The 22272-nt window shown below is 42.1% G+C and overlaps 1 protein-coding gene across 1 annotated transcript in view; it reads left to right on the top strand.

Annotated features, from left to right (window-relative positions):
* The window catches only part of ABCC2 (ATP binding cassette subfamily C member 2), a 48746-nt gene that overhangs the window by 4033 nt on the left and 22441 nt on the right, over positions 1 to 22272 (top strand). The window contains exons 3-14 of the mRNA XM_069753975.1: positions 550 to 690; positions 908 to 1042; positions 1352 to 1462; positions 3457 to 3512; positions 4093 to 4321; positions 5102 to 5271; positions 6175 to 6352; positions 6540 to 6794; positions 16136 to 16201; positions 16307 to 16444; positions 17710 to 17856; positions 21232 to 21316. Coding sequence (XP_069610076.1) covers positions 550 to 690; positions 908 to 1042; positions 1352 to 1462; positions 3457 to 3512; positions 4093 to 4321; positions 5102 to 5271; positions 6175 to 6352; positions 6540 to 6794; positions 16136 to 16201; positions 16307 to 16444; positions 17710 to 17856; positions 21232 to 21316 — 1711 coding nt within the window. The remainder of the gene's footprint in view (positions 1 to 549; positions 691 to 907; positions 1043 to 1351; positions 1463 to 3456; positions 3513 to 4092; positions 4322 to 5101; positions 5272 to 6174; positions 6353 to 6539; positions 6795 to 16135; positions 16202 to 16306; positions 16445 to 17709; positions 17857 to 21231; positions 21317 to 22272) is intronic.

The following is a 22272-nucleotide window of genomic DNA, read 5'->3' as shown; positions in this document are numbered from 1 at the left end:
AATACGATTAATCCCCAATCCCCACAGTTTTAAGCGTGCCCTAAAAACTCATTTGTTCAGACTGGCCTACCGCCTCAATGCATTAACCTAACGATCCCTGTGTGGCCTATTTATAATAATAAAAAAAAAAAAAAAAAGGTTCCTCGCATCATGTTCTCATACACTTTATGCAGTATTAGCCCTCTGTGTCTGTACTGCTACATACTTAGGCAGGTAACTGGTTCATGCAGCTTTACATGAACACCTGAGCCTTACACTATGGCCGGTCCGAATAACTAAAGCAATTGTTACCATCCACCTCTCGTGTCTCCCCTTTTCCCCATACTTTGTAAGCTTGTGAGCAGGGCCCTCACTCCTCCTGGTATCTGTTTTGAACTGTATTTCTGTTATGCTGTAATGTCTATTGTCTGTACAAGTCCCCTCTATAATTTGTAAAGCGCTGCGGAATATGTTGGCGCTATATAAATAAAATTATTATTATTATTATTATAATGAACGCACTCAAACATTTTTATTGTCACTAGGTGAATGTTTCCTCCTCTTTTTCAGATTCTGACTTTTTTACTTTTTTGCACATCCATTGCCGGAATCGGCATCGTAATAGCAGAACATATAGAAGAACACTCAAGTTCCAACAAACTGCTCCCTGTGGTCCTCTATGTTAATCCTTCACTCCATGCTGTCACATGGGTAAGGACTGTATGGATGTTCTGTTCTTGATTTTAGGTTAAAAAAATGCAAGTACAGTTGTCATCCCTAAATGTTTTAAAAATATATATATTTTGAAGACCTTTCCCGGAAGTGTTTTCTCCTCCATGCTTTACGCTGCAGCGCTGCTTTTCCATATTACCGTACGTTTATGCAATTAAAATACGACTTCTCATTAAACATCTTTCTGTCCACTTAGATCTTGGTGTTAATAATCCACCATAGCAGAAGGTACTGTGTCCGGAAAGACACTGGTGCCCTCTTCATCTTCTGGCTTCTCTCCGTTGTTTGCGGGATTTTTCCATTTCAGACTCTTGTCCGGCTTGCACTGAAAGTAAGTAATCAGAATTATTATCTTGGCCTTCAGTATTGCCATAAAAAATACTTTACACTGATATAATGCTCATAGTATTAACATAAAGGAAGAAACGTCTCCGAAACATCACCCCAAATCCAGACCAGGATCACCCCGATCTGTGCCGGACACTTTTTTTGGGGAAAAGTCCACCGCTCTAGAAGACTATTTTTCATGCCGAACTTGGATGGTCAATTCAAAAAGGCTTCACCGTGCTATTTGGCTATGACCTTGACATGTGCGTCACCCGTAAAGGTCACCCATAAGGTTCCCTTTTTTTTTTTGCAGGAGGATATTCCGGACATCCCGCGCTTCTGTTTGTTCTTCATCTCATTCGGTCTTCAGGTTGTTAGTCTCATCATCTCTCCCATCTCAGAAGCCAACGATCTCACAAAGAAGGTAGGAAGCGAGATTTGCTGGCGATGATAACAATGGATGGTGCCAGGATTGCATGATATTTTTTTTTAGAAATTTGTGAATACACCCAATAAGCCATAAAGTTAAACCATTTAGAGGAAAAATGATAACATCTGGTGAAAATGACTCATATTAAAGGGGACGGACTCAGACAAAAATGGGGCCCCTGTGCCAGAACAATATATGAGCCCTTTGTAACCCGAAACTCAATTTAATGCAAATTGTCACTTACTTTGGAGCTGCTAGTGGCCCCTCGACCTCTTGGGCCCCTGTGCGGTTGTTTCACTAATGGTATGTCCACCCTTGGGTGGGATATATTGTCCAGCAAGTAAATAAGGGCCAATTAATCAAGGTGTTTTCACTAGAATTCTGGCATAAGGCTAAGTTCACACTGGGCATTTTTGCAGATTTTTTTTTAATTAGTTTTTATTTTTATGCAAATTTTCAGCTTCGTTTTACAGTACCAGCACAGCCTATGAGAGTTCAGAAATCTCCTGCGCATATCTTGTGTTGTTTTTTTTTTATCATCTTGATCTTGTGCTTTGCTTCTTTTTTTTTTTTTTTTTATTTGCAGAATGGAGCATGTCACTTCTTTCGGCATTTTTGGTGCGTTTGCATTGAAATAAGTGGGTGGTGAAAAACCCTGAAAAAAACAAACAAAAATTACAGCTATCAGATTTTGCTGCCTTTTTTTGTGCCAAAACCTGATTCTGTAGAATAGAACTGATTCTGTAGAACTTTATCAGCTGCACAAGAGACAAATCTAGCATGCTGAAACCGCAGCAAAAAAAACGTAAGAAAAACCAAGGAAAAAAAAAAAAAAACACTGAAAAAACGCCCAGTGTGACTTTACCCTAAGCTTGTTCAAAATTTAGCAAATTTTGGCATTTTTACTACTTTTTGAAAAGCAGGCAGACCTTGCGCAATATGGGGCATAGCAAGGCGTAAGTTGCGCCGCAATAGTTGCACCAATTAGGTAATGAATCGGAGTCTCAGTTCTTGAAGTTTATGTGTTGGAAGCAAGAAACGTAAGGATCTGAACGTCAAATAAATTGTGATGGCGAGACTACTGGGCCACAGCCAGGGATGGAACAGAACTATAGTACCAGCAGTGAACACTGCAGCCAATCAGCGGCTACTGATGGGCTGCAGCGGTCGTGTGACACATGCTCTGGGTGCTCAAGGCCAACAGATCAGATGATTGTACCTAGTGCAGAGAAGCTACGACCATCTTTTTTTTTTTTACTAGCCTACCCTGGGCTCACTGAGAATAACGTTTATAGAGTAACCGTTGTTTTATTTATTAATTATTTATAAATCAATGGTATACATGAAAATAAAATAAAAAACTTTGTTATATATCTTATTAAAGAATTCGGCTCCTTTCTCCTCCTGGACAGATATTTTATTTTCAAAATTCTCAATTCACGGTTAAAATCTGTAGTCAGTGAAGATTTTACGATTTGCGCTACTTCATAATGGGATACCAAAGAGTCACCCTAGATATTGCTGACTCCACCTATCTCCAAACGAGAGAACGACCCTCTGGTATTAATTAAAGGAATTTTCCATAATTTTTTTAAAATATGTAAATGTGCTTTTAACTAAATGAATATATTTAAATAAATATATTTATTTATTAAAAATTCTTCTCTGCCTTTCCTTCCCCCAACCTCTGCAATGAGGTCGCAGCCGGTGACTTGTCTTCCACCTAAGTGACATCACATTCAGTCGTCACATGACCGTCTCATCCAGTGCATGCTGTGCTATTGGTCGCCGCGGTCAGATGACCACAGGACGTGATGTCACTTTAGAGGAGTTTATCAAGTAGGACGAGGATTCCTGGAAAATACAGTTAATATTTTTGTAGAATTTTTTTTACGTAGAATTAATATTGATTTTATTTTATTTATTTATTTTTTTAGTAATTTTATTATACATTATAAATAAAATATCTAAATTGATATCATTTTTAGAATCCTGAATTAACGGCATCTTTTCTAAGCAGGATCACTTTCAGCTGGTATGACAGGTACGTTTTCTATATGTTAATTTTGTGTGTCATTTTTCAGGTCCGAGGCCATTAATCTGGAGAAAAATTTAATATCAGACATACAGAACTGATCAAAATAGCATTTTTTCATGAAATAAAACTTTTTTTCTCTAACCTAGCACAGCCCCTGAAATTATTGTATGCTTTCAAAGATGTTTTCTATTTATTGTTCTAAAATAAAAAAAAAAATAAACAACTTTTTAAATAGTCTGTTTAGTGTATTGAACTCTCATGCAGAGCTATATGTCTCCATGGTAACAGACTACAAACAAACCTTTTGTAGTATGATTCCATAATCCTATTCTGCATTGCTTCCTTCCATTTATCGCTTCTTCTACTCTCTAAAGGTGAGCAAAAAAGAGGATTTGTGTGTAGCATGTTACCATGGAGACACATAACTCGGCATAAGAACTGTATACACAAAACGGGAAATTTTTTTTATTAATCAAGAGCATTTAAAAAGTTGCTACTTTTTTATGATGCAGTGGGGCAGTAAAATGGTTGTAAAATGAAAATGATGAGAGCCTTCTGTTGTCCATTAACGTGCTGTTTCTTGCAGAATCGTGCTTAAAGGATACAGGAGACCTTTAGTCATGGAAGATCTCTTTGAACTGAGCAAGCAAGATCAGACCAAATACACCTATGAAATATTCGATAAAACTATGAAGGCGGAAGTAGCTAAAGCGAGGAAAGAGCTGGAGAAACGCAGAAATAAGAGGAAACAGAAGGATGGCGCCATTGAAATGAATGGGCTAAGCAATGCCCGGAGCCAGGACGTATTAGTCACGGTAAATCCTTTTTTTTCACTTAACATTCTCTTTGTTGTGTGGGCTGGATACTTTTTATCTATAGAGATTTTGGGTCCGATTCATCAATTTAGGTGCTTTTTTTTTTTTTTTTTTAATCACTTTATTTTCCTTTTTTTGTGGTATTCGTTGACTTATTTGCAGCAAATTTTTCAAGAGGAGACATGTTGTTCCTAAATTTTGTGCAAATAAAAAATGCTATTTATCTTTATTTTTAACTATTATTGTGACTTTTTGTATATATGGCATAAAAAGTCACATGTTCTGCTAATACGTCACAAAATTTGAGCAAAAAAAATTAAATACAAAAAAAAAATTAAAAGTACAGAAAATCACTCGAGGGAGGGAGTATATATGTACAAAATGTTTACAATTTAAAAAAAAAAAAAAGTCGCAACGAATGAATCTGGAAACCTCAAATCTCCACCACAACACGCAAACACCTATAAAATTGTCTTTCAAAAAGGCGAAATTTAAAAAAAGATAAATGCGCAAATGAAAAACATCACAAAAGGTGCAAATGTAAGAATGACATGGGCTCTTAATACCCATATGAATTTAAGTAATTATCCCTTTTATTATACGTTATTGCCGCATAAGCTCCATGGAAGCAAAATGGGGCTCAACTGTAATACCAAACACAACCTCTGGACATGTGTGGCGCTGTTTAGGGGGTAAAAGAGGCATATCGTTTCTAATTCTAAATAATCCCCTAAATTTTAGATTCCTGCTTCATTATCTTAATTTTATTCCTTGTTCTAGGAAGAAAAGAAGAAAGAAAAGAAAGAATCCATATCTGGAACGTCTAAGGATTACCCCAAGTCCTGGCTATTGAAGACCCTAATTAAAACATTCTCTAATATCCTCCTAAAGTCAGCTTTCTTCAAACTCATTCATGACCTCCTGGTATTCGTCAGCCCCCAAGTCTTAAAGTAAGATTTATTTCCCTATTCCACCATTACTAACAGCCACAGAAATATTTAAAGGGGCTGTGAAGAAAACTGGGGTTTAGTTTTTTTCCTAAGAACAGCAAAACTCTTTACATGACCTGTGTCTGGTATTGCAGTGAGAGGTATCAGGCTAAATGGCAATACCAAGGACAATCCATGGATAAGGGTGGTCCTCTTCCTTTAAAATCAGCAGACTCTTTTTCTCTAACCATGGACAACCCCTTTAAAGGGCACCTGTCAGGTACGAAATCCGTAGCTATCTGTCAGCTGCATGCTATAGAGGAGTAGGAGCTGAACAAAATAATATATAGTTTTATGGGAAAAGACGCAGCATAACTTGTATTTTACTCAATGAAATCCCTTCTCTTTCTGTGCTCTGAGTCCAGTGGGCGGTACTAATCAGTGATTGACAGCCATATCTGTATGCTCACACAGGAAAAGCAATCAATCACTGATTAGTTCCGCCTACTGGACCTGAGTGCACAGAAAGAGCAGTAAAATACAAGTTATGCTGCGTCTTTTCCAAGAAAACTATATATCAATCTGTTCAGCTTTTCCTGCTCTATAACCTGATGCTGGCAGATTGCACTGCATTTCCAGGCTGACGGGTTCCCTTTAAATCTACAGCAGCTTTCTTTTTGCAATTAAAATGGCCCCCAAAAGAGTGATTCCAACAATAATAATATATTACGGAATTGCTGGAGACTCTGTACTTGATGAGAATGTTTTTTTCTGGAATTATACTGCTTACAGGATTTTTTAAATAATCAATATAAGGGACCGGGAAAGTATGGGGGGCCAGGAGCCAGACCCTCCAAGATCCAATAGTGGTAGAATAAACTGTCAGTTTTATAGTCCTTTAATGTTCATGTCGTTGATTTGCAGACTGATGGTCTCGTTCACATCCAACCCTAATGAGTATCAATGGAAGGGATTTTTTTATGCCATCTTGCTGCTCGTGACAGCGTTAATCCAGTCCTTGTGTCTGCAGCAGTACTTTCAGGGCTGCTTCGTTTTGGGAATGAGGGTCCGTACAACACTGACAGCGGCGGTGTACAAAAAAGTGAGTATACATTGCCAACATTCTAGAAGGTCCACAATCTGGTGCCAGTAATAGCGGTCGCTGAGCGGCAACCCTAGATGGCATAAAACGGTCCATAGCTGCATTTCTTCTGTTTCCACTCTGACAGCATTTGTTATAGTACCCATATGGAAATCTTGGTGTAAAACATTTTTTTAAATCCCTTTAGGCTTTGACTGTCTCGAATGCCATCCGTAAGGAATCAACAGTGGGGGAGACCGTTAACCTGATGTCTGCGGATGCACAGAAATTCATGGATCTGACCAATTTCATTCATCTCATTTGGTCGTCGCCGCTGCAGATCGCTATCTCTATCGTATTCCTGTGGGAAGAGCTGGGACCATCAGTCATGGCAGGGTTTGGAGTAATGCTCCTCTTGATACCAATCAACGCCATCCTAGCTACTAAATCAAAGTCCTTCCAGGTGAGACCCCCAGCTACTGCCAGAAACAGGGGGGAAATGGTGCAAAATCCAGACTTGCAACTGATGCACAAAAAAGTTGCCCTGTAGAAGGGAGCCATGACCTTCAAATTGGCCTACTCCAACGTTTGCTAATGTTGCAGGTCCTATGTCATGCAAGCTCAAAGTCCCGGTATATACCGGCACCGCCAGACTTCAGAAGTGAAGGTTTTCCTTGGGGATTGCCCAATTTGCATCTGCTCCTGCTTCCTGGTAGTTAGTGTTCACATGCAGAAAATAAAGTCCCAAATATGTCTCCCATGCAAGAGAAGGGGCACTGTGTCTGGTACTTTAAAAGGGGGCATAGCACATTGGAAGGCTGCACTGCTGCTATCACTACTTTGTGGGGTAATGTTATTATTAATAGTTTAGTGACACTAACTGCTACTGTTATGGGGACCCTGTGGCTGTCCTGTTATGGGGACACTGTGGCTGTCTTGTTATGGGGACACTGTGGCTGTCCTGTTATAAGCACATAAGCACACTGTGGTTGGCCTGTTATGAGGACACTGTGGCTGTCCTGTTATGTTCACACTGTGGCTGTCCTGTTATGGGGACCCTGTGGCTGACCTGTTATGGGGACCCTGTGGCTGTCCTGTTCTGGGGACCCTGTGGCTGACCTGTTATGGGGACACTATGGCTGTCCTGTTGTGGGGAGACTGTTCTGTCCTGTTATGTGGACACTGTGGCTGTCCTGTTATGTTCACACTGTGGCTGTCCTGTTATGGGGACCCTGTGGCATTCCTATTATGGGGACACTGTGGCTGTCCTGTTATGGGGACACTGTGGCTGTCCTGTTATAAGCACATAAGCACACTGTGGTTGGCCTGTTATGAGGACACTGTGGCTGTCCTGTTATGGGGATCCTGTGGCTGTCCTATTAAGGGGACCCTGTGGCATGCTCTGTTCTGGGGACCCTGTGGCTGACCTGTTATGGGGACACTGTGGCTGTCCTGTTATGGGGAGACTGTTCTGTCCTCTTATGTGGACACTGTGGTTGTCCTGTTATGTTCACACTGTGGCTGTCCTGTTATGGGGACCCTGTGGCAGACCTATTATGGGGACCCTGTGGCTGACCTGTTATGGGGACACTGTGGCTGTCCTGTTATGGGGAGACTGTTCTGTCCTGTTATGTGGACACTGTGGTTGTCCTGTTATGTTCACACTGTGGCTGTCCTGTTATGGGGACCCTGTGGCAGTCCTGTTATGGGGACACTGTGGCTACTACTGTTATGCTGACACTGTAGCTGTCATTTTTATGGGGGAATGTGAATGCCATTGTTATGGGGATACTGTGGCTGTCACTAATATGGGACACACTGTGTCTGTTTGGTTATGGGGACACTTTGGCTGTCCTTTTATGGGAACACTGAGGTCGTCCTGTAATGGGAAAACTGTGGGTATCCTGTTATGGGGACACTTGTTGTGAATTCTGTGGCTGAATTCACTCCTGTGGTCACAAGTGGTACTGCAGCCTCTGAGCTTCCTCCCTCAGGTGTTCTGGTGAGCTCGTTGGCTGCTTTGTTATTTAACTCCACCTGATTCTGTCTTCCTTGCTCCTTGTCAATGTTCCAGTGTTGGACCTGAGCTTCTGGATCTTTCCTGTGGCCTGCTGCTCTGCTTAGATAAGTGTTTCTTTGCTTTTGTTGCTACTTTTTCTGTCCAGCTTGTCTATTCGTTTTTGCTGGAAGCTCTGAGACGCAAAGGGTGTACCGCCGTGCCGTTAGTTCGGCACGGTGGGTCTTTTTGCCCCCTTTGCGTGGTTTTTTGCTTTAGGGTTTTTTGTACACTGCAAAGCTCTCTTTGCTATCCTCGCTCTATCTAGAATATCGGGCCTCACTTTGCTGAATCTATTTCATCCCTACGTTTGTCTTTTCATCTTGCTAACAGTCATTATATGTGGGGGGCTGCCTTTTCCTTTGGGGTATTTCTCTGAGGCAAGTCAGGCTTGTTTTTCTATCTTCAGGCTAGTCAGCTCCTCAGGCTGTGCCTAGTAGTGATGGGTAGTTCGTGAGTGAGTAGTTCAAAATGAACTAATCTTCAGAGTGAACTCGTTCATCTAGTTCACCATCCTGACAGAGATTAGTTCATTATGAACTAAACAGCAAGTGGGAGGAGACAGAGAGTGATCCCTCATACAGCTCCTCACACTGAAGATCCCTGCTCTCACACTTGCTCTTTATAGCTCCTGATGCTGGAAAAGAAGGTAGTAAAACACTATACCACACATCAAATAGTAAATACAAACATAATAGTAATAATACAAACTGAAATTGTACAGTAGACGGACACAGATCATGTGTGTATGAGAGAGAGTGTTTCTGTGCTGTGGTTCATGCCCCTCACCAGTCTTTGTGATAAGATCCGCCTCCTGTAGAGGATCAGCCTCAACAGAACATCTAGTTCAGCAGTTCATATAGTTCATTTAGTTCATTTAGTTCACAGGTCACATGACATGATGCATTCCCTATCAGCTCCTCCCAGGATAGGGTGGAGAATTATCAGGTTGTCTAAGGCTACTTTCACACTAGCGTTCGGCTAGTGTGCGTCGCGCTAGCGTCGGGCGACGCAGCGGCGATGCACGCGTCATGCGCCCCTATGTTTAACATGGGGGACGCATGCGTTTTTGCTTGTTGCGTTTTCCGACACGTGCGTCTTTTTTGACGCTAGCGTCGGACCAAGAAAACGCAACAAGTTGCATTTTTCTTGCGTCCGATTTTCGTCAAAAAACGACGCACGCGTCGAAAAACGCAGCGTTTTTGTGTGCGTTTGCACGCGTTTTTCGGTGCATTGTGCGTCGCGTCGCCGATGCAGCGGCGCACAACGCTAGTCTGAACGTAGCCTAATAGAAAGATTTTCTTTGCCCCATAGCAACCAATTACAGGTCAGCTTTCTGATACTGCAGTAATGCAGTGCTCTGCCAAGTGAAATCTGAGCTGTGATTGGTTGCTATGGGCAGCAAAAGATCCATTTACTGTGCGGCAGCTTGGTAAATCTGTAGTTCTGTGTAGTTTCACCACATCTCTTCCATTTGCCACCTATTGCAGTGGCTACGTTCACATTTGCGTTGTGCGCCGCTGCGTCGGCGACGCAACGCACATAAAAACGCACCAAAACGCACGCAAAAACGCTGCATTTTGCGACGCATGCGTCCTTTTTTGCCAAAATTTGGACGCAAGAAAAATGCAACTTGTTGCGTTTTCTGCGCCCGACGCTTGCGGAAAAAAAAAACGCATGCGTCGCACAACGCATGTCCATGCGTCCCCCATGTTAAATATAGGGGCGCATGGCGCATGTGTCGCCGCAGCGTCACCCGACGCAAACACGCAAAACACTAATGTGAACATAGCCTTAGTGGAGATCAGAAGAAAGCAAAATGTTCCTACTGCTCAAATGTGATAAGTGTAGCTTGCGGTTCTGTGCGCAATCTGTCACGCCATTTAAATAATATTAATAATAATAAATATTTCACAAAGAAAAAAAAGAAATTACTAACTTGAATAAATAACTTTTGAATTTTTTTTCTCCAGACTGAGTACCCCTTTAATAAGAGTTTGTTAGTTAATACATCTGATCATTACATATTTCTGATCATTTTAACAAAACTATAACTCATCCTAGGAGCCACAGCTTCTGTGTAACGAACTAGAACTGATCCATCTCTTCTCAGCAGAATCCAGAGAAATACTGAACTAAATGAACTAATCTTTTGAACTAATCTTTTCAGTGGTGAACTAATCACCAAAATGAACTAGATTTCCCATCACTAGTGCCTAGTTGCATAGGTAGTGACAGGCGCAATCCACAGCTGCCTTTAGTTGTGTTTAGGATAGGTTCAGGTATTGCGGTCTACAGAGATTCCACGTCTCAGAGCTCGTTCTATTGTTTTTGGGTTATTATCAAATCACTGTATGTGCTCTGATTGATGGCACACTGTGTCACTGGATTGCCTACATAACAGTACAAGGAGCCAATCTAATGATTCTCAATAGAGGGAAAAAAGAAGTTCTGACATCATTTTTTTTTCTCAGCTCTGTGTTCAGTCTTTTTTTTCCCCTAGACATTTGGGTGTTTCAGGACACAGGTGTGGACATGGATATTCAGGGTCTGTGCTCTTCAATGGATAATCTCGTTACAAATGTACAAAGGATTCAAGATACTATTGATCAGAAATCTATGTTAGAACCAAGAATTCCTATTCCTGATTTGTTTTTTGGTGATAGAACTAAGTTTCTTAATTTCAAAAATAATTGTAAGCTATTTCTGGCCTTGAAACCTCATTCTTCTGGTAATCCTATTCAACAGGTTTTGATTATTATTTCTTTTTTGCGCGGCGACCCTCAGGACTGGGCATTTTCTCTTGCGCCAGGAGACCCTGCATTGAGTAATGTAAATGCGTTTTTCCTGGCGCTCGGATTGCTTTACGATGAGCCTAATTCAGTGGATCAGGCTGAGAAAAATTTGCTGGCTCTTTGTCAGGCTCAGGATGATATAGAAGTATATTGTCAGAAATTTAGGAAGTGGTCTGTACTCACTCTGTGGAATGAATCTGCGCTGGCAGCTTTGTTCAGAAAGGGTCTCTCTGAGGCTCTTAAGGATGTCATGGTGGGTTTTCCTATGCCTGCTGGTTTGAATGAGTCTATGTCTTTGGCCATTCAGATCGGTCGACGCTTGCGCGAGCGTAAATCTGTGCACCATTTGGCGGTATTGTCTAAGATTAAACCTGAGCCTATGCAGTGCGATAGGACTATGACCAGAGTTGAACGGCAAGAACACAGACGTCTGAATGGTCTGTGTTTCTACTGTGGTGATTCCACTCATGCTATTTCTGATTGTCCTAAGCGCACTAAGCGGTTCGATAGGTCTGCCACCATTGGTACTGTACAATCCAAATTCCTTCTGTCCATTACCTTGATATGCTCTTTGTCATCGTATTCTGTCATGGCGTTTGTGGATTCAGGCGCTGCCCTGAATCTGATGGATTTGGATTATGCTAAACGTTGTGGGTTTTTCTTGGAGCCTTTGCGGTGTCCTATTCCGTTGAGAGGAATTGATGCTACACCTTTGGCCAAGAATAAACCTCAGTACTGGACCCAGCTGACCATGTGCATGGCTCCTGCACATAAGGAAGTTATTCGCTTTCTGGTGCTACATAATCTGCATGATGTGGTCGTGTTGGGGTTGCCATGGCTGCAAACCCATAATCCAGTATTGGATTGGAACTCTATGTCGGTATCCAGCTGGGGTTGTCAGGGGGTACATGGTGATGTTCCATTTTTGTCTATTTCGTCATCCACTCCTTCTGAGGTCCCAGAGTTCTTGTCTGATTATCAGGATGTATTTGAAGAGCCCAAGTCCGATGCCCTACCTCCGCATAGGGATTGTGATTGTGCTATCAATTTGATTCCTGGTAGTAAATTCCCTAAAGGTCGATTATTTAATTTATCTGTGCCTGAACACTCCGCTATGCGCAGTTATGTGAAGGAATCCCTGGAGAAGGGACATATTCGCCCATCGTCATCACCACTGGGAGCAGGGTTCTTTTTTGTAGCCAAGAAGGATGGTTCGCTGAGACCATGTATTGATTACCGCCTTCTTAATAAGATCACTGTTAAATTTCAGTATCCCTTGCCATTGTTATCTGACTTGTTTGCTCGGATTAAGGGGGCTAGTTGGTTCACTAAGATAGATCTTCGTGGTGCGTATAATCTGGTGAGAATCAGGCAAGGAGATGAATGGAAAACTGCATTTAATACGCCCGAGGGTCATTTTGAGTATCTTGTGATGCCGTTCGGACTTGCCAATGCTCCATCTGTGTTTCAGTCTTTTATGCATGACATCTTCCGTGAGTATCTGGATAAATTCCTGATTGTTTACTTGGATGACATTTTGATCTTCTCAGATGATTGGGACTCTCATGTGAAGCAGGTCAGAATGGTTTTCCAGGTCCTGCGTGCTAATTCTTTGTTTGTGAAGGGATCAAAGTGTCTCTTCGGTGTGCAGAAAGTTTCATTTTTGGGGTTCATCTTTTCCCCTTCTACTATCGAGATGGACCCGGTTAAGGTCCAAGCCATCCAGGATTGGACTCAGCCGACATCTCTGAAAAGTCTGCAAAAATTCCTGGGCTTTCCTAATTTTTATCGTCGCTTCATCTGTAATTTTTCTAGCATTGCCAAACCATTGACCGATTTGACCAAGAAGGGTGCTGATTTGGTTAATTGGTCTTCTGCTGCTGTGGAAGCTTTTCAGGAGTTGAAGCATCGTTTTTGTTCTGCCCCTGTGTTGTGTCAGCCAGATGTTTCTCTTCCGTTCCAGGTCGAGGTTGATGCTTCTGAGATTGGAGCAGGGGCGGTTTTGTCACAGAGAGGTTCTGGTTGCTCAGTGTTGAAACCATGTGCTTTCTTTTCCAGGAAGTTTTCGGCTGCTGAGCGTAATTATGATGTGGGCAACCGAGAGTTGCTGGCCATGAAGTGGGCATTCGAGGAATGGCGTCATTGGCTTGAAGGAGCTAAGCATCGCGTGGTGGTATTGACTGATCATAAGAACCTTACTTATCTCGAGTCTGCCAAGCGCTTGAATCCTAGACAGGCCCGTTGGTCGTTATTTTTTGCCCGCTTCGATTTTGTGATTTCGTACCTTCCGGGCTCTAAAAATGTGAAGGCGGATGCTCTGTCTAGGAGTTTTGTGCCCGACTCTCCGGGTTCATCTGAGCCGGCGAGTATCCTCAAGGAAGGAGTCATTGTGTCTGCCATCTCCCCTGATTTGCGGCGAGTGTTGCAAAAATTTCAGGCGAATAAACCTGATCGTTGTCCGGCGGAGAAACTGTTCGTCCCTGATAGGTGGACTACTAAAGTTATCTCTGAACTTCATTGTTCGGTGTTGGCTGGTCATCCTGGAATATTTGGTACCTGAGAGTTAGTGGCTAGATCCTTCTGGTGGCCATCTCTGTCACGGGATGTACGTACTTTTGTGCAGTCCTGTGGGATTTGTGCTAGGGCTAAGCCCTGCTGTTCACGTGCCAGTGGGTTGCTTTTGCCCTTGCCGGTCCCAAAGAGGCCTTGGACACATATTTCGATGGATTTCATTTCTGACCTTCCCGTTTCTCAAAAGAAGTCAGTAATTTGGGTGGTCTGTGATCGCTTTTCTAAAATGGTCCATCTGGTGCCCTTGGTTAAATTGCCTTCCTCCTCTGATTTGGTGCCTTTGTTCTTCCAGCATGTGGTTCGTTTGCATGGCATTCCTGAGAATATTGTTTCTGACAGAGGTTCCCAGTTTGTTTCGAGGTTTTGGCGAGCCTTTTGTGGCAGGATGGGCATTGACCTGTCTTTTTCCTCGGCTTTCCATCCTCAGACTAATGGCCAGACCGAACGAACCAATCAGACCTTGGAGACATATCTGAGATGTTTTGTTTCTGCAGACCAGGATGATTGGGTGTCCTTTTTGCCGTTGGCTGAGTTCGCCCTTAATAATCGGGCCAGCTCGGCTACCTTGGTCTCTCCATTTTTCTGCAATTCTGGGTTCCATCCTCGTTTCTCTTCAGGACAGGTTGAGTCTTCGGACTGTCCTGGTGTGGATTCTGTGGTGGACAGGTTGCAGCAGATCTGGACTCAGGTAGTGGACAATTTGGCCTTGTCCCAGGAGAAGGCTCAACTTTTCGCTAATCGCAGACGCCGTGTGGGTCCCCGACTTCGTGTTGGGGATCTGGTTTGGTTATCTTCTCGTCATATTCCTATGAAGGTTTCCTCTCCTAAATTTAAACCTCGTTTTATTGGTCCGTATAGGATTTCTGAGATTCTCAATCCTGTGTCTTTTCGTCTGACCCTCCCAGACTCCTTTTCCATACATAATGTATTCCATAGGTCGTTGTTGCGGAGATACGTGGCACCTATGGTTCCATCTGTTGAACCTCCTGCCCCGGTTTTGGTGGAGGGGGAATTGGAGTATATTGTGGAGAAAATTTTGGATTCTCGTGTTTCTAGACGGAAACTCCAGTATCTGGTTAAATGGAAGGGTTATGCTCTGGAAGATAATTCCTGGGTTTTTGCCTCTGATGTCCACGCTCCAGATCTTGTTCGTGCCTTTCATGTGGCTCATCCTGGTCGGCCTGGGGGCTCTGGTGAGGGTTCGGTGACCCCTCCTCAAGGGGGGGGTACTGTTGTGAATTCTGTGGCTGAATTCACTCCTGTGGTCACAAGTGGTACTGCAGCTTCTGAGCTTCCTCCCTCAGGTGTTCTGGTGAGCTCGTTGGCTGCTTTGTTATTTAACTCCACCTGATTCTGTCTTCCTTGCTCCTTGTCAATGTTCCAGTGTTGGACCTGAGCTTCTGGATCTTTCCTGTGGCCTGCTGCTCTGCTTAGATAAGTGTTTCTTTGCTTTTGTTGCTACTTTTTCTGTCCAGCTTGTCTATTCGTTTTTGCTGGAAGCTCTGAGACGCAAAGGGTGCACCGCCGTGCCGTTAGTTCGGCACAGTGGGTCTTTTTGCCCCCTTTGCGTGGTTTTTTGCTTTAGGGTTTTTTGTAGACTGCAAAGTTCTCTTTGCTATCCTCGCTCTATCTAGAATATCGGGCCTCACTTTGCTGAATCTATTTCATCACTACGTTTGTCTTTTGATCTTGGTAACAGTCATTATATGTGGGGGGCTGCCTTTTCCTTTGGGGTATTTCTCTGAGGCAAGTCAGGCTTGTTTTTCTATCTTCAGGCTAGTTAGCTCCTCAGGCTGTGCCTAGTTGCATAGGTAGTGACAGGCGCAATCCACAGCTGCCTTTAGTTGTGTTTAGGATAGGTTCAGGTATTGCGGTCTACAGAGATTCCACGTCTCAGAGCTCGTTCTATTGTTTTTGGGTTATTATCAAATCACTGTATGTGCTCTGATTGCTGGCACACTGTGTCACTGGATTGCCTACATAACAGACACTGTGGCCGTCAATGTTATGGGGACACTGTGATGATCTTATTATGGAGAGACTATGGCTGTTTTGTTATGGGTCATTGTAGCTGTCATCTTATAGGGATATTCTGGCTGTCACTACTGTGTGACATTGTGGCTGTCCTGGTATGGGGCCATGGGGGCATTGTTATCGGGGGGATTATGGCTGCCACTATTATGTGTTCAAGGGCTGTTAGTTGAGGAAGTTTTATTTATTTATTTTTTTTTTAGAACAGAACATCTAAACATTTCCCCAAATCATCAAATTTTACCCCATGGGAGGGCTTCACTTGTTCTTTCTTTGAGGACGGGACCAATGCTAGGTTCAATGGCTGCTCTGCTTACACATGAAGTCAATGTACGCTCTTATATTTTGCAGATGAAAAACATGAAAAACAAAGATAAACGGCTGAAAATAATGAACGAAATTCTGAACGGCATAAAAGTGAGGATTCCTAATATCCGGCTTAGCTGCTTTGTGCCTGTGTTTGCTCTCCTCCGTCACGGCGGCCATGTTTATTTATTTTTACGTCATGTCTTTTTGTTCTAGATCTTGAAGTTGTACGCGTGGGAATCTTCGTTTGAGAAACAGGTGCAGGGAATTCGTGAGAAGGAGTTGAAGGATATGTTACACTTCGCCTATCTGTTCTCCGTGTCCCTGTTCGTTTTCACCTGCGCCCCATTCCTGGTAAGAACCAGGCCCTCCCCTGTCACACGCGCCATATTATCACCAAGAATCGTATTTTCTAGGCCTTTTAGGCCTCGTTTATCAAAACTTGTCCTTAGCAACCAATCAGAGCTCAGCTTTCATTTTTCCACAGCAGTTTCGGAAACTAAAGTTTAGCCCTGATTGGATGCAGTGGGCAAAAAGGATATTTTGGATAAATGAGTAATAGATCTCAAAACTTATCCAAAGAAAAATGCCCATAGCAACCAGTCAGATTTCTGTTGCTATGGACAATTCCACAATTTTTTCTTTGCCACAGTTTTTGATATTTTTTCCCAATTTCTTTTCAAATTAACCCCTTTAGGACCGGCCATCTTTTCCTTCATGTGCTTTAGCTTTTACCTTCCCTTCTTCAAAGATCCATTATTTTCCATTGACAAAAAAGTATGAGGGCTTGTTTTTTTGCAAAATGAATTATAATGTAGATTAACACCATTCATTTTACAATATAATGTACTAAAAATTTTTTTTTTTTAAATTCCAAATAGTGGACAAAAATTGCGCCAACATTTTTTTTTTTGGGGGGGGGGTGTTTTCTTTTTTACCGTCTTTATTTTGCAGTAAACAAGACCTGGCTGCATGATTCTTCATTCTTCATGGCAGTACGATTACATAGATACCAAATTAGTTTTTTTATTATTATTTTAGTATATTAAAAACTTAATTTTGTAAAAAAAAAAATTAAAAAAAAGTTTGTAACACCGTTTTGAGACTCTTCCTTTTTTTTTATTTTTCTGTTGATCATTTGAAGGACTGTACAATATACCGCAATGCACAGTCTCTGCTTTATAGGATATAGGAGGCCCAATATGGCAGCTAAGGGGGTCCTTCAGTAGAGAAGTCAGCCCATCAGCATCCCATTGGGGGAACAATGGAGGCTAATACATGTGTGCATTTTTCAACCAAATCCATCATCTAAATGGTTAAACCGGAGTTCGCCTCCTGAGCCCGCTCTATACTCGGGCACCCTGACAAACGTGTAAACGACAAACCAATTAAAGCCGATTTATCAGAACTTTCTAAAATCCAAACTCTCTTGGTTGCCCATAGCAACCAATCACAGCGCAGCATTCATTTTACTGGAGCAGTGTAAGAAATGAAAGCTGAGCTCTGATTGGTTGTTATCGGCAATAAGGACAATTTTACTTTTGGATGGTTTTGATAAATCTGTCCTGTATATAAAACAGCAGCGTCCTCTATATTCATTGTGTTTCCTATTTTTCCAGGTATCTGTTGCAAGTTTCGCTGTGTATGTTGTGATTCAACCATCCAATGTACTGACTGCAGAGAAAGCCTTCACATCCATCTCTCTGTTTAATATCCTACGCTTCCCCCTCGCCATGCTGCCTATGCTGATCTCTAATATGGTGCAGGTGTGTATAAGATCTATATTCGTCTATGTACAGAATATGGGTGAGGCCGTAATAGTTACTAGCGGACCCTCTGTACTTCTTACTGAGGGGCACCACCCTGGGCCGCGGGCTCCTGGGCTCTGCTCAAACCTACTGATCGCTTCTGAGTATCAGGGTGCAATGTCATCCTTACTGACACTATACATATACATACATATTACATAGATATATATATATATATATATATATATATATATATATATATATAGTGTATGTATATATATATATATATATATATATATATATGTATATATATATATATATATATATATATATATATATCTACTATATAAAGCTGAATGTGTGTATGTGTGTATGTATGTCCGGGATTGGCATCTGCACCGTCGCAGCTACAGCCACAAAATTTTGCACAGTCACACGTCTGGACCCCGAGAGCGTCATAGGCTATATTGTGAGGCGAAATTTTAACCCCGCGCGTTCCAATTCACCAAACAATTTTGCCCCTATCTACATAATGGGGAAAAAAGTGAAAGGAAAAGTGTTGGAGGCGTCGCAGCTACAGAAACAAAATTTTGCACAGTCACACGTCTGGACCCTGAGAGCGTCATAGGCTACGTTGTGAGGTGAAATTTTAACCCCGCGCGTTCCAATTCACCAAACAATTTTGCCCCTATCTACATAATGGGGAAAAAGTGAAAGGAAAAGTGTTGGAGGCGTCGCAGCTACAGCCACAAAATTTTGCACACTCACACGTCTGGACCCCGAGAGCGTCATAGGCTATGTTGTGAGATGAAATATTAACCCCGCGCTTTCCAATTCACCAAACAATTTTGCCCCTATCTACATAATGGGGAAAAAAGTGAAAGGAAAAGTGTAGGAGGCGTCGCAGCTACAGAAACAAAATTTTGCACAGTCACACGTCGGGACCCTGAGAGCGTCATAGGCTTCGTTGTGAGGTGAAATTTTAACCCCGCGCGTTCCAATTCACCAAACAATTTTGCCACTATCTACATGATGGGGTAAAAATTGAAAGGAAAAGTGTTGGAGGCGTCGTAGCTACAGCAACAAAATTTTGCACAGTCACACGTCTGGACCCCGAGAGCGTCATAGGCTAAGTTGTGAGGTGAAATTTTAACCCCGCGCTTTCCAATTCACCAAACAATTTTGCCCCTATCTACATAATGGGAAAAAATGAAAGGAAAAGTGTAGGAGGCAAATTGACAGCTGCCAGATGTGAACAAGGGGGACTTAAAGAATGAGAGCGATGGCGCCAAAGAGTATATACCGATCAGTTGCTAAGGTGGGGCCCCGACATGGGATACTCACCACACACGGGGATATGAACACACACAAAATGCGCCACACACTACCACGTGCTTGAACACATATTACCCTCAGCACACATTTCACCACAAATACACCAACCTCGCCACATAAAAGTCAAAACACAAAAGTCGCCACTCAAAACTCGCCACGCGCAGAACTCGCCACATGCAAAAACTAGGCTCTTGCAAAACTCGCCACAAGTGCAAAATTCTCCTCATGAAAAACTCGCCACACGCAAAACTTGCACACGCGGAAAAATTGCCACATGCACAAAAGTTGCAACACATGCAAAAGTTGCCTCACACAAAACTTGCACATACTCAAAAGGCACCACACATAATACTCGCAACGCGCAAAACTCGCCATGCGCAAAACTTGCTGCACACAACTTGCTACACTAACCTGTCACATGCAACTCGACACACAAAAAGTTGCTACACGCATGTTGCTACACAAAACTCATCTCACAAAAGTCGCTACATGCATGTCGCCACACGCAACTCAACACACACAACTTGACAAACGAAACTCGCCCTAAAACACACACAAGTCTGGTATTATCCTTCAAAAATAAAAATCTGATTAATAAGCAGACAAACTACAAGAGCAACAAATGTACCATATAGGAAATACAGCAGCTGTCAGTCACATGACCTGTCTATTATGTGTATGTGTGAGCTAATATATACTGCCAGGGGGAGGGCTTCCTGTTGGCTGGGGATTTATCAGGCTGCCAATTTAGCTTACAAATACTGAGGTAAAAATACTGAGCAAATAACGTGTGAACGAGGTCTAATGCAGGAGGAGATGACACACAGGTATATACTATATACAGGGGAGATGACACACAGATATATACTATATACAGGAGAGATGACACACAGGTATATACTATATAGAGGAGGAGATGACATATAGGTACATATATATACAGGAGGAGATGACATACAGGTATATACTATATACAGGAGGAGATGACATACAGGTATATGCTATATATAGAAGATGACATGCAGGTATATACTATATGCAGGAGGAGATGACACTCAGATATATACTATATACAGGGGAGATGACACACAGGTATATACTATATACAGGAGGAGATGACATACAGGTATATGCTATATATAGAAGATGACATGCAGGTGTATACTATATGCAGGAGGAGATGACACTCAGATATATACTATATACAGGGGAGATGACACACAGGTATATACTATATACAGGAGGAGATGGCATACAGGTATATACTATATATAGAAGGAGATGACATTCAGGTATATACTATATATAGGGGAGATGACACACAGCAGGTATATACTATATACAGGAGGAGATGACATACAGGTATATGCTATATATAGAAGATGACATGCAGGTATATACTATATGCAGGAGGAGATGACACTCAGATATATACTATATACAGGGGAGATGACACACAGGTATATACTATATACAGGAGGAGATGGCATACAGGTATATACTATATATAGAAGGAGATGACATTCAGGTATATACTATATATAGGGGAGATGACACACAGCAGGTATATACTATATACAGGGGAGATGACATACAGGTATATACTATATACAGGAGATGACATACAGATGTATACTATATATAAGGGAGATGACAAACATGTATATACTGAGGTGATGAGGTGAAAATGAGAGGTGTGAGGTGAAAATGAAAAGGTGTGAGTGCAAAATGAGAGGAGTGAGGAAAAATAGTGGAGTGATCAGAAAATGACAGATGTGAGGTTGAAATGACAAGTGTTAGGGGGGAATGAGAGGAGTGAGGGAGAAAATCAGAGGTGTGAGGGAGAAAATGAGAGATGTGAGGGGGGAAATGAAAGATGTGATTGGGAAAATGAGAGGCGTGATGGGAAAATAAGAGAAGTGAGGTGCTATAACTAACCACAGATATTTACTATGCCCAGGCAACGCCGGGCTCTTCAGCTAGTATACATATATATACCGTACTATATACTGTACCTATGTACAACTAGGACTTGTCTAATTCTCTAAATCTTTCCAGACTAATGTATCTTCCGCCCGGCTGGAGAAATACTTGGGTGGGGGCGACTTGGATACCTCCGCCATCACCAATGATCCTGATGTTGGTAAGAATTGAACATCAATGCCCTATTATAAGGGTGTAAAGTATATAATGGTTCCTCAGTATGAGCGAATCAGTTCTGAGGATCCTCGTACAGTGACCGCATCTGTAGTCCATCTGATGGAATTCCAGTGGTGCCTCTTCTGATTTGTAGACCCGCCATCTTTGAGTATAGCACACACATGATGTCGCATCAGGCTGGCTAATCAAAAGAGGAGCCAGGGATGCCAGTAGGTTGGAGGAGGCTCATAGGGTTCCCGTCCGGGAGCCACAGAAAACCAGGATCCTACTAATTGCTTCACTTATCTCTACAACCTAGTGGTTGCAAAAGAATGCCCACTGTATTGACCTTAGCTACGTTTTTATATTAATTACTTGAGATGAGCGAAATTCATGAAATATGTTTAGAATCCCAATCAGCCAAAGAATTCAACTCATCATGAATCGAAAGTACTCCAAATCTTCAATTTGTTCTGAAAAAATGTGTGCAACACTCTGAGGTCTCCTAGGACTGTATCCTATCCCCCTCGAGCTATTTAATGCAAACACAGCCTTGGTAATGTCCAAATGACCTCAACCTACAGTCATGGTCGAAAGTGTTGGCACCCTTGAAATTGTTATAGAAAATGAAGTATTTCTTTCAGAAAATGATTGAAATTACACATGTTTATTTACTTTGTGTGTATTGGAACTACACAAAAAAAAAAAAAAAACAGAGGAAAAAAAAGGCAAATTGGACATCATTTCACACAAAACCTCAAAAATGGGCTAGACAAAATTGTAGGTAAACCACTTTGTTTCAAGCACGTGATGCTCGCTCCAACTTACCTGCGGCAAGTAACAGGTGCGGGCAATATGAAAATCACACCTGAAAGCAGTTAAAAAGGGGAGAATTTGACAATGTAGTGCCCAGTGTCAGAAAGCTGCGTTTGCGTCCTAGGTCATGGGTTCCAGCAAAAC

Source organism: Ranitomeya imitator, chromosome 2, assembly GCF_032444005.1.
Source record: "Ranitomeya imitator isolate aRanImi1 chromosome 2, aRanImi1.pri, whole genome shotgun sequence".
NCBI lineage: Eukaryota > Metazoa > Chordata > Amphibia > Anura > Dendrobatidae > Ranitomeya > Ranitomeya imitator.
Note: the sequence above shows the minus strand (reverse complement) of the source record. Positions and strands in the feature narration are given on the sequence as shown.